Source organism: Petaurus breviceps, unplaced genomic scaffold, assembly GCF_028583685.1.
Source record: "Petaurus breviceps papuanus isolate PSGF00001 unplaced genomic scaffold, PetGlider_PUasm1.0 216, whole genome shotgun sequence".
NCBI classification, from domain to species: Eukaryota; Metazoa; Chordata; class Mammalia; order Diprotodontia; family Petauridae; genus Petaurus; species Petaurus breviceps.
Genome location: NW_027185867.1, coordinates 6,009,258 through 6,021,759, shown reverse-complemented (window position 1 = coordinate 6,021,759; position 12,502 = coordinate 6,009,258). Strand labels below are relative to the sequence as shown.

The following is a 12,502-nucleotide window of genomic DNA, read 5'->3' as shown; positions in this document are numbered from 1 at the left end:
CAACCATTAGAAAGACCAGAGATGCAACATTTTAAATTTATTTCCACATTAGCCATGTTCCTGCTCCCCCCCCCTCAAAAAAGCAAAAAAACTAAGAAAAGGGGTAAAATGTTGTAATCTGCATTCTGAGTTCATCAGTTCTCTATCTAGAGGTGGGAAGCATTTTGCATCATAAGTCTTTTTGAGTAGTAGTGGATCATTTTATTGATCAGAGTTGCTAAATTTTTCAGGGTTGATTATCTTTACAATATTGCTGTCACTATGTAGATTGTTCTTTTCCTGCTCATTTCACTTTGTATCAGTTCATAGAAGTCTTTTCAGGTTTTTCTGAAACCAATCCGTTTATCATTTCTTTCAGCACAACAGTATTCCATCACATTGATATACCATGCTTTTTCATGCATTCCCTAATTGGTGAACATTCCCTCAGTTTCCAGTTCTTTGCCATCATGAAAAGAGGTGCATAAATATTTTTGTATATATGAATTCTTTTCCTGTTTCTCCAATCTCTTTAGAGTATTGATTTAATAGCAATGTTGCTATGTTATCAGAGAAACCTGCTGCAGTTATTATTGTTTCTGCAAAAGCTTAATTTATGTAAGAAAAAAATATCTATTTTATCTCCTGTGAACTTCTCTATCTATTGTTTGGTCATGAACTCATCTAGCCACAGATCTGATAGTTAATTTCTTTCTTGATCCACTAATTTGCTTCTGACACCACCTTTTCTGGTTAGACATTTCTATCAGGATATTTTGCCAGAACTCAGATCTCAATCGGTCTCAAAGCAAATTTATTCTCTCACAAATTAGTTCTTCCTTTAGACTTCCCTATTGCCATTACTGGTGCTTTTACTTTCTAAGTCACCCTTTCAAAGCCTCATAGTCATTCTTACCACCTCCTCTTCTTCCTCCTCCTCCTACACTGTTAGTTACCAGGTCCCATTAATTCTTTCTTCCTAATGACTCAAATGTGTCCTTTCCATCCCTACTAAAACCATAAACCTAAAATTCCACAATAATCATTTCTTTTCTTCCCTCCTGAGATGCATCCTATATACTACTGTCAGATTACTCTTCCTCAAACACTTTTTATATGTCCTGACCTGGGGCAAAGCATACTATGCTTGAACATGTACTGAATTCACTTAATTGTCAGGCAGCAGATTTGATCTGGTTCCTCATTGGGTCTTATGTTCCTAACTTTTGTGGCTGTGTTTTAAGACTGGCTATGATACTTATGAATCATGTGACCATAGGCAAATTATTTAACTACTCTTGCCTCAGTTTCTTCTTCCATAAAATGAGAAAAAGAATATCTGTACCACCTCCCTCATAAGGTTAAGTATCAAATAACATTATATGTAGTACAATGTAAAGTTCACTACAATCTGATTCCAACTTCCAACTTTATGTTAAATTACCAAAACTATGTATTTTCTACATTCTAACCAAAAATGAACTATTTTCCATCCCTCATTCTCATATTGCCCTCTGTCTCCAACTGTGAAATAAATTCATTTCTTCCTTCAGAACCCAACTCATATGTTGCCTCCTACATAAAACCTCTGGCACTGCCTACTCCTTTAAGAATCTTACTGAAGTTTGAGCACACAACTATATTCTTGTATTTGATAATATTGAGTGTAGTAATGACAGATTTTCAAAAGCATTACCACCTTTACCTTCTGATCAGAATTTCATGGGGTGGCCATGTAGCACAGCAAGTAAGACCACCGGCTCCAGTGTCAGGATGACCTGGGGATCGAATCCCGGGCTCAGACACTTAGCATCCACCCAGAAACATCTGGCTGTGTAACCTTCAGCAAGTTACTTAACCCCAATTGCTTAGGGGCGGCCAGGTGGCTCAGCGAGTAAGAGCACCAGCTCCAGTGTCGGGATGACCTGGGGATCAAATCTGGGCTCAGATATTTAACACTACACCCAAAAATAACTGGCCATGTAACCTTGAGCAAGTTACTTAACCCCAATTGTTTAAAAAAAAAAGAATTTCAGGCTGTTCTCTCTACATATAGCCTGAGACCACAGTATTAAAAAAGCATCTAACTCAGGAACTGCAAGATAAGAGAAGACAAGGAACCATGTCTTCCTCTCTCTTTCAGCACTCTTACTTTCTCTGGCTCCGCAAAACACTGCTATACCATATCCAAGTGGTCAATAAAGTTGGCTAAAGACTAAATGCCAGTGGGATAAATAGAACAAGAAGGAAGAGCAGAGACACTAGTCAAGATGATAGCTTAGTCTCTTGAACATTGGGGCTGTATAGGGAATTCCCAGTGTAGAAACTCTCTTTACCAATGTGTATAAGTAACTCATCTGAAACTTATAGTCTTAAAGAGTTGACATAAAAGGACACTGAGAAACTAAGTGACTTGCCCCTGGTCATATAGCTAGAAGGTCAGAGGCAGGACTTGAATCCTGATCTTCATATTCCAAGGCTGGTACTTCATCCAATAAATGATGCTACTTATTCCAGAACCATTTATCCAGAGCCAAATAAAGTCAAAATAAAATTTCTGCTCTCTTTCTAATACCCTCTTTTTCCCTTACTGAGATAATACTGTATGAGAGGGGGAGAATTGTCGGGGGTGGGGGAGGACATAAAAAGGAGATGAAGGCAGACACTCCCCTCTCATCAGTGTAGTGCAGAGAAAAGAGCCCCGGAATCCTTACTCTTCTACACATAATCTTTGAGACTTTTAGTAAGTCATTTCACTTTTGGAGTTTCCATTTCCTTGTGTATAAAAGGAGGCAATTGGACTAGATGACCTCTAAAGGTTTATTCCAGCTCTAACATTCTACAAGTCTATGTCCTGTCTTCATCCAGTGACCAGACTGTCTTCTGAAAAGTGAGCCACAACTCGGGGGTGATGAGATGGCAAAGGCTGCCCTTTTTCCCCTACTTTGGCATTTTGCAGGATCTCTGGTCTCATCCATGTGCACTTTGGGGCAATGCAGATTGCCAAAGCCTTCCTCTCCTGTGCTGTTCCTGTCTCTGTCCTGCCATAATTCCTTCATGAAGGCTCTACCTCCCAAACAACCAAAACCCTTCTCTGTTTCATTTAGTATTTTGTGAATGCCAGTGAAGTACTCAGGCTGGCTATCTGTTATCCCTCATTTTTGCTATATAATAGGCTTACCTTTCCTGGCTGTACACATTTGATCTAAAATGACCCCTTCCACCTCAAAAATAAAAGGAGAGGGAAAAATATCTCGCAGCATGATAAAGAGTAAAACAGGGCTGTTACTTGGATAGCAACATCCTGTAGAGACTAGTTTACTGGTGCCCTGTCTTCCCCAAAAGGGAAAAGCTTACAGGCTAAGCCGGAGGAGGCCTTTGAGACAATGTTATTTGTTTTTGTCCCCAGTTGTGTTGCTTCCGGCCAGGTAGATGTAGCAGAAGGTACTTGCCAAATAGCAATGTCTCTTCTATCTCTCCCACAAATGTAAACCCAGAATGGGTGCCACCTCCCTCCAAAGGCACAACAGGGACAGCATCCCTCTGTCTTCTGGTTGGAGTTGGGGCTGGGGGCTGTCAAGATATTCTAATGGTTATAACAAACTAATAATTAATAAAATGAGACATTATTTGTAAAAATGCTTTGTAAACCTTAAAGCATGGTATAAATGCTATCTATCTATCTGTTATCATCATCATCATAAGTGGAATCCATAACCCTTGACCCTAAAATCAGGGTTGCTACTGTGCTAACTTACTACATATTTGTGTTTATAAACACATACATATATTTATATGTTATATATTTATATAATATAGAAATATATATATATATGTGTGTGTGTGTGTGTGTGTGTGTGTGTATTATGTAAGTATACATTTCTATGCCATGTTGCCTCCCCAAATCAGATGAGAAAGAAAGTCTTGGAGAGTTGTCTGCAAGCTCTGGGAGTTTGTGATTTGTCCAGGATGATCTAGTCAGTATGCATCAGAGTCAAAAAAGAGATGGGGGCGGGGGGGTCTTCCTGATTCTGAGGCCAGTTTTCCATAGTCTGATACAAGTATCATTATTCTCAATTTATAGATGAAGAAACTGATAATCTTGGTAATGTAGTGATTTGCCCTTGGTTTAAACCAACAGTCATACCTAGGTGTTCTTTGAGATGTATTGACATGTTTCCCAGGGGGCTGCTAGGTGGCACAGTGAGTAAAGCACTGGCCCTGGAGTCGGGAGGACCCAAGTTCAGTTCCGGCCTCAGACACTTAACACCCACACAAAAATACTAGCCGTGTAACCTTGGGCAAGTTACTTAACCCCAACTGCCCTCCAAAAGGCAAAAAAAAAAAAAAAGACAATACATGTTTCCCCATCTGCATTTCTCTTTCTTTGTGCTATATAGATACATTATCAGCATATGTAGAGTATGTGTTGGTTATTGATGGCCTAGTACTTTGTTAGGTGAAATATTCAGTTTAGGGTTAATGTTAAATGTGGCCTGATTGTTACATGTCCATGGGTAGGCAGTGCTGTCTATCAAACCACCCATGGCCTGCCTGTGACCCTCCAGAGTGAAATCAGAAACAGATTAACTGGAAAACTGGTAAATATTTAACAAAATAAATAAAAATACAATAGGACATACTAATGCTACTATGTGGTTTTCTGAGCCAATAGGCAGACCTTGGGGATGTATAGTTTCTAATTGTATTTTGACCACTGGTCTAGCAGCTAGCATGTTACACTTGGAGTCAGGAAGGCTTGGGTTCAGATCATGCTTCTGACACAATCTAGGTGACTATGGTCAAACCACTTCATTTCTCTGAGCCTCAGTTTCCTTGTCTGCAAAATGAGGAAAATAATCTCCACAAAACCTACATCATAGGTTTGTTGTTAGTCTGGAAGGAAGTAATACATGTGGAGCATATGGAAAAATTTGAAGCACTATATGATGTCAATCATCATTTCATATAAATAATTAAATAAGTAAATGATAATTGTAGAGTGAGATTTTGTTCTGGGACACCCCACCCCATTGTGACCAAGGAGCTGGTGCTGTAAGTTCCTTTAATCTTAAGGAGCCCAGCGTACATCAATAAGGCATAACTGTTCCACATACAACTCCTAAACCAGACACCACACAAGAGATCAGCAAGCACAGCCTAGAGAGTAGGATTGTAGTGGAATCACCCAGTAATTCACAGAGAGAGGAACAGTGAACATGTTCATGACCCCAACCCCATGCCAGTCCCAGAATATGCAGGGCATTATGCTGAACACAACGAACAAGGGATTTTCACACAAAGAAGTAAATGTGGCTGTCACTTCAAGGGGACCCCTGAGAAAGGGGGGGGACATGACTCATAACTGGGACATGGCAAGGGAAGGGTAGAATTTATCCAGAAGTCAGAAGATAGATTGGTTTCCAACGTTCGCATTAGTGGAGGTGAGCAGAATAGCTTGTTTTTTCCTACTGATTTACTTCTTTTGCCTTAGGTTTTAAACAAACAACCATCAAAAAACCCTGCTATTTGCAGAGTATTGTAATTCTGGGCGAGATGCCAAATTTAGCCAGGTACCATCTCAGTCACCTCAATGCTAAGACATCAACATACCTGACATGGTACAATCAGCCAGTCAGTCGACAAGCACTTACAGGACAAATACATTTTAAAAGTAGAAAACCAAGGATTATGTAAGGTTTGAGGGTGAAGGTCACTTATCACCAACTGAGTCAGGGAAGACCTTGTGGAAGAGGAGGCACATGGGCTTTAAGGGGACGAGGAGGGAGCAAACAGAAAGCAAGGGGACCTTCTAGACATATTCAAGATTAACCAAGTCACAGGCAGGAAACTGCAGCACATGATATGGGGTAGAGAATAACACAGGAGATCTAGAGTACAAAACACATGAAACAGAATAAACCAGATCAGGCTAGAACTTCTCATTCCAGGAAGTCCAGGCGGATTCCTCCTTCCCTGCTAGTCAGAGTTACATTTGCCAGTTGCTAACGCTACCAAAATTATTTTCTTAAGACGTGGATCTGACCATACTCAATAAACTTCACTGGCTCCCCATCACCTCAAAGGTCAGATAAACTGTTTTAGGTGAAAAACCATTTGAAGCTTTGCTTCCGCCTACCTTTCTTTACAGTCTTGAACCATATTGCTTTGTACTGTTTCTCATACACAGCCCTGCATCTCCCATCTCTAGCTAACTTTTCTCTGGCTATCTCCCAGGCCTGAAATGCACTCCCTTTTTACCTCTACCTCGTGGAATCATTCGTTTCCTTCAAGATACAAAAGGTCAAATTTAATGGAAAAACTTTCCTGATTCCCCAATTTCCAGTACCCTCAATTATATTTTATTTATTTTGTATATATTTTGTACCTTTAACATGTTGCTTCTACAGGGCAGACTCCTTGAGGACAGAAATAGTTTCACTTGTGCTTTTATATTCTGAGTGACTAACAGTACCTGACATATAATAGCCACTTAATAAATGCTTATTGATTGGTTGATCCTACTTCCCTTGTCTACCAGTATAATGCCAGATATGAACATGTAAAGGTCCTATTTTTTTCCTAATATATATCTGAGAAGCAGTAGCCTGGGGAAAATATAAAATGATCCTAAAAGCCAACTTCAGTTTTGAAAAAATTACCCCATTGTTACTTCTCAACTTTGTGTAAATCCTTCTGTAGCAACATAACACACGTTGGCAGGGGACCAGAGTCAACAATGTTGTTTTACTGTTTATCTGGAGCATGACACATGAACTCCTCTAGCTTTCAAGGTCAAAGTTATTAGTGGTTATCTGCACCATAGGGTCAGCTTGTTCACACAGGAAACCTAAATTATTTGAGCCACTGATGAAATATAACTTCCTTCCTAAGTACATTGCCTAGGTCTGCTCTTGTCTGATTAGAAATGCCCTGCTTTACCTAAGGTCTTGAGGCTTTCGTTCCCTTAGGGAATGAAGGTTGTGAACTTCTGTCATCTTTGGAGGGATACAAAGGGGCAATGATACTTTTTGCATATTTCACCAGAAACTAAGGTGGAAGTAATTAGAAAGGAACCGGGCCTTGGACTCATAAGATCTAGGTTCCTAACCTGGATTAAACACACGATGTTAAGCACCCTCACCGAGCTTCAGTTTTCTGAAATAAAACCAGCCCAAAGACTGAGAAATCTCTAAGCTCCCTTCCAACTCCAAAATCCTATGATTCCAAGCAGAGTGCCATAATTTCTAACCAGAAGGCAAATTCCCGTGATAACAGTGAAATCTTTTCAGTATGTGATATTCATGAGATTTAAAGATGTTTCTGGACAATTCGGCCAAAAGGAGGAAGATCCTAGGTGGCCCTAAATTGCCTGGGTGGACCTCGTCCTTCATCACGCATTGACTCAGTCCTACCCCTACCCCAGGTCACCCCCTTAAAGCCTGTATGCTGTCTCTTTCGAAAATAAGAATAAGGTTAGGCATTCATGGTGTCCAGGAAAAAGATAAGGTTGAGAAGCAAATACTGCGGATGCACAGACCACTTGCCATTATGTAAGAGCTCATTACATAAGGTGAAAACTGTTGAGCTGTGATTGGGCTGAAGTCATGGGGTGTATGTCATTCCTATTTGTATTCATATCCTATGCCCCTACAAAAACGTTAAATCTATAAAAGCAAGGTCTCTGTCTTATCTTGACTAAAACCGAACTACTGTCTCCACACAGTTTAAACTTAAATATGTGTTCAATTGGATTGGAATGAATCTGGGGAATTTAACAATATCCGGCATATCAATTGAAGTTTGTCCCTCCTCTCCACACGCTGCATTTCTACCAGCAGCAGTGAAACTCTGACACTACGACATGTAGATTCTTGTCACTTTCCTAAGGTGATAATGGAATATAGCTGACCCCATGCTACTGGCCATGTTGCCCTGTGTGTATACATTCACTGCTTCAATTGACAGGTCTCAAGCTACTGTAGGGTCCCCAGCTACCCCACTATCCACATAGCTCTGTTTACCTGAACTTCATGGCAGCAGTGTGGGGTTTGGAGGCCAGACAACTGCACACCCTCCATGTTTGCATACCTACATCTGGCTATATACTATTCCTCTGTGACATTTCCTTCCCTTCAACTGGCCTTTGAAATTCATTTTAATCAAGTTTCACTCAAATAAAATCATTAGGGCACTTCATAGAGGGGATATTTGTCCCTGGAATGTACCCATCAAAGGATGGTTCTATCACCCCACCATTAAATGGCAAGATGGGATCAGATACACAGAACATAACTTACCGCTTATGTAGCTTGTTTGTACATGGCTGTTTGCATGTTGTCCCCCTGGTTAAGCTGTGAGCTCCTTGAGAGCAAGGATTGTCTTTTGCCATTCTTTGTATTCCCAGCACTTAGTAGGGCCTTAATAAATATTTACTGTCTGACTGGTCAGTGCAGGAATTTCTTTTGCTATAAATATTTTTTTACAGGGATTTTACTTTTGGTTGTTTTATCCTTCCCATATGGAAGAGAGAAATGGAGGAAAGAAAAAAGAGAGATTTTTATTCATTGAAAAAAATTAACTTTTTAAAAGAGAAACATAATGGGTGGGTATGATGCTAACCATAACCACCTTCAGGCTCCATACGTTTCTGACTCTCTTGGCTGTCTAATGAATTATGGTATTATGTCCAAGGAAAGAAAGAGTGTTCATCAGGGAGGTATCTTCCAATGAGGAAGACCTCCTCCCTGACTGAGCTGTGGTGGGTGGATGCAGCTCTTGGGTTCTATCTCCATGTGGCTATCCCTGTGGGCATCATGATTCAGTCCCTGTGGGCACATAGCTGGGTAATGCTGAAGAGAGCAGCATCAGGAATTCAGGACAAGCTGACATTTTGTGGCTCTACCAGAGAGACAAGATGAGGCTCCTCATTCAGGAGGCAGTGATGCATGGAGATGTCATGGCAGCAAACAAGAAGCGGGGGCCATTAAGCCTCTGCATTCAGGGAGGGAGATTGGGGGAAAGCAATTAAGAGCTGTGAGAGAAACAAGTGAATCAGCCAACAGACTTTTGTTCTAATTGAGCCAAAGACTTTGTCCTTTTAAAGTACGGGCTTCCAGTGACACAGGCTGCATTTCTCAGACAGTGGCAAAGAGCAGAAAGGCATGTGGATTTAGACCCCACTCATGGAGTCTGGACTTTTCCAGTACTTCACCTTACCCTGGATTCCTGTCTGCCCAGGAAGTACAGTATCCAATAAACCCTAACCAAAAGTACTTGACTCTTTGAACGCTGAAATTTTAAATTTCTAGGCTAGCCAAGCAGGATGCATTTTCCCATCACTGCCGTGAGATTGTGGTTTTATATTTCTCAGAATACCTTCACATCTTCTTTTAGATCCCTCATGTGGGTAAAATATGTGAATACACCCCAAGACCTTGGCAGAAGTGAAATAAGCAGAGTTTTTCGTGTCCTCTACTGCCTCCTCATTGCCTGCTTTCCTAACTCCTGGTATATCACTTCTCCTGCTCACCCCTTGGACCAGGGGTTTTAAACCTGTGGGGAGAATTTAAGAGAATCTAAGAACTTGGAAAGGAAAACAAAAAGTACATCTTTATTTTCATTAACCTTTTGTTTTCTTGGTAATACTGTGTGTTTCATTTTGTGTGTTTAAAAACATTCCAAGAAGAGGTCTATGGGCTTCTCCAGATGGCCAAAGGGACCATGACACCATAAAGGTTAAGGACTCTTTAGAGCCTAAACCCTATCCTATATTCCCTTCCCTCAAGATCTTGCTCTCATTGAGTGACAATAAATCCTCCATTAGTTGCTCAATGATAACTAATTCAGGCATTATAGTGCCAAAGGTGTGATTTAATTGCCTTACCTTGATACTTGCATTTTACCTGAGGACTATTGAGGACAGGAAAGTCTCCAAGAACCAAAAAAATAAAATTATAAGACAGTGCAAAAGGTCACAAGAGGCAGAGTAGATGGAGTGCTAAAGCTAGGAAATCTGGGTCCAAGTCCCAGATTTGCCACTAACTAGCAGTGTGACCCTGGGCAAGTCTCTTAACCTCTCTAAGCCTCAGTTTCCTTTACCTGTAAAATGAATATATGGAACTAGATGGCTTCCAAGTTTTCTTCCAACTCTAAATCTGTGATACTATGGCAGGTTTGATATTTTGTTTGAAGGTTCATGACCAGATGGGTGGTGGGTGGAACCAGATCCTAGCACCAAACCCTTGCTGGTCAATTAGGAAGATGCCTCTCCTGGGATCTGAGCAAAACCTCAACTGTGAGACAGCTGTGCTATATGGGAAAGTACACTGAATTCAAAGACAAAAGACCAATGTTCAAATCTTGAATCCTATCCTTTTTAGCTGCTCTGGCAAGTCACTGTGAACCCCTCTGAGTTTCAATTGTATCATCTATAAAATAGGGGTGATACTCGTGTGAAAAGTGCTTTGTGAAATGTAAAATTATATGTGTGTGTGTATATATATATATATATAAACACACACACAAACACACACATATAAGTAATTATATGTGTGTGTGTATATATATATATGTATATATATATATATATATATATATATATATATATATAGCGTAAGTGACCCCAAATTAACTATTGTGTTTCTCTTTCTCCTTTTTGTTTCCTTTTCTCCAGGAACGAGTGGAATATCTCTTTCTCATCATTTTTACAGTGGAAGCATTTTTAAAAGTAATAGCATATGGACTTCTCTTTCACCCCAATGCTTACCTCCGCAACGGTTGGAATTTACTAGATTTTATAATTGTGGTAGTAGGGTGAGTATCCCCATCCCCCCCCCAACATACATCCCATTTTTCTTCTCTCTCCCTTCTGTTTTTTGAAGGAGGGAAGGCAATTGGGGTTAAGTGACTTGCCCAAGGTCACACAGCTAGTTAAGTGTCAAGTGTCTGAGGCTGGGTTTGAACTCAGGTTCTTCTGACTTCAGGGCTGGTGCTATATTCACTGTGCCACCTAACTGCCCCTCCCTTATGTTTCTTTCTGACTGATCTACCATTGTATTGGGTTTCTGAATAAAATAAGAGAACTCAGTAGAAACCACCTGATGCTTGGAGAAAAGGGGAGGGGGGAAAAGGGTTCAATTGCTGGGATAAGGGCTTAAAGAGAGAGGGATTGACTGATTTTGTTCCATAAAGGAAGGACTTATCTTTCCTAAGATATTCCGTCTGTGGAATCTAGCATGAATGTCCTTTTGTGAAATCTAGTGGTCCCCTAAATGAGAGGACATTCGATTTGTATCCTTTATCCCTTCTCCCTGACGTCTCCCCACCCCCCCCCAACAGACTTATCCCAACTTCTGGAATTCATTTGCATACAACTTTGCTCCACTAAGAGATACTATGAAAAGAATCTTTGACTGAGATTCAGAAGACTTGAGTTTGAATCCCAATCCTGACACTTAGTGGTCCTTTGATATATTTGGGTTCCTTCTCTGTAAAACAAAGGTGATAATACTTATATACCTCATACAGTTGCTGTGAGGAAAGTACTTTGTAAACCTTAAAGTGTTAAATAAATATGAGTTATTATAGACTTGTCAGTCTGCATGCCTGTACATACTTGCTAACATGGGGGAACCTATAGTGTGTAGATGAGTCAAGTTTGTGTGTATGCCCATATGCAACTTGTGCACAGTTATTCAACTCACTGTCAAATTATACACATAAGTGGTTTCCCCTAATAAAATAAAAATTATTTTTATTTTAAAATAAAATAAAAATAAAATTCCCCAGGGATTTGTTTATTTTTTGTATTGTATCATGGACCTTTTTTGGTAATCTAGTGATACCCATGGACTCTTCAGAATAATGTTTTTAAAATGCATAAGATAAAATACCTAGGATTACAAAGGAAGCCAAGTATATTAAAATATAATATTTTTTATGTTCATAGACCTCAAAATAAGAGCATTTTCTCAGGGGAAAAAAGTGGTCTAGAAGCAGCTGAGGAAAGAGGGAATCATATGGGCCTTAGGTTTACCAATCACTTCATATATGATAATATTCCTTAGATATTTGGAACAACCCTGTGGAGCAAATATGTAATAGGATCTCCACTTTCCAGATAAGGAAAGAGCTTCCTATAAATTAAGTACTGGCTTGCCAGAGGTCCTAAAACCCAGGGTATCAGAGGCAGGATTCAAATCCAGGTTTCTATCCCCACTGCCAGACAAAAAAAAGAAGGAAAATTTAATAAGTGTAGACCAAGCACATGTTCCCCAATATGCCCTGTCCCATTTCAGTACAGATTGTTAGAGAAAACCCACCATATGCTTTAAGAAAATATACCAAATGAATATACTACATTAGTGTGTCTGTCTTCCCACAGCTCTTCTGAGATTTACTATTTTTGTCTTTTGTCTTATTTGGCAATCTGATGGATATGAGGTGAAACCTCAGAGTTGTTTTTATTTGCATTCCTCTTGTTGTTCATGATCTGGAGCATATTTTTATAGTGCTTTGTCAC

At 39.9% G+C, this 12,502-nt stretch overlaps 1 protein-coding gene across 1 annotated transcript in view; it reads left to right on the top strand.

The window, feature by feature from the left end:
• Positions 1–12,502, top strand: part of CACNA1C (calcium voltage-gated channel subunit alpha1 C) — an 879,081-nt gene that overhangs the window by 487,984 nt on the left and 378,595 nt on the right. The window contains exon 4 of the mRNA XM_069094317.1: positions 10,655–10,794. Coding sequence (XP_068950418.1) covers positions 10,655–10,794 — 140 coding nt within the window. The remainder of the gene's footprint in view (positions 1–10,654; positions 10,795–12,502) is intronic.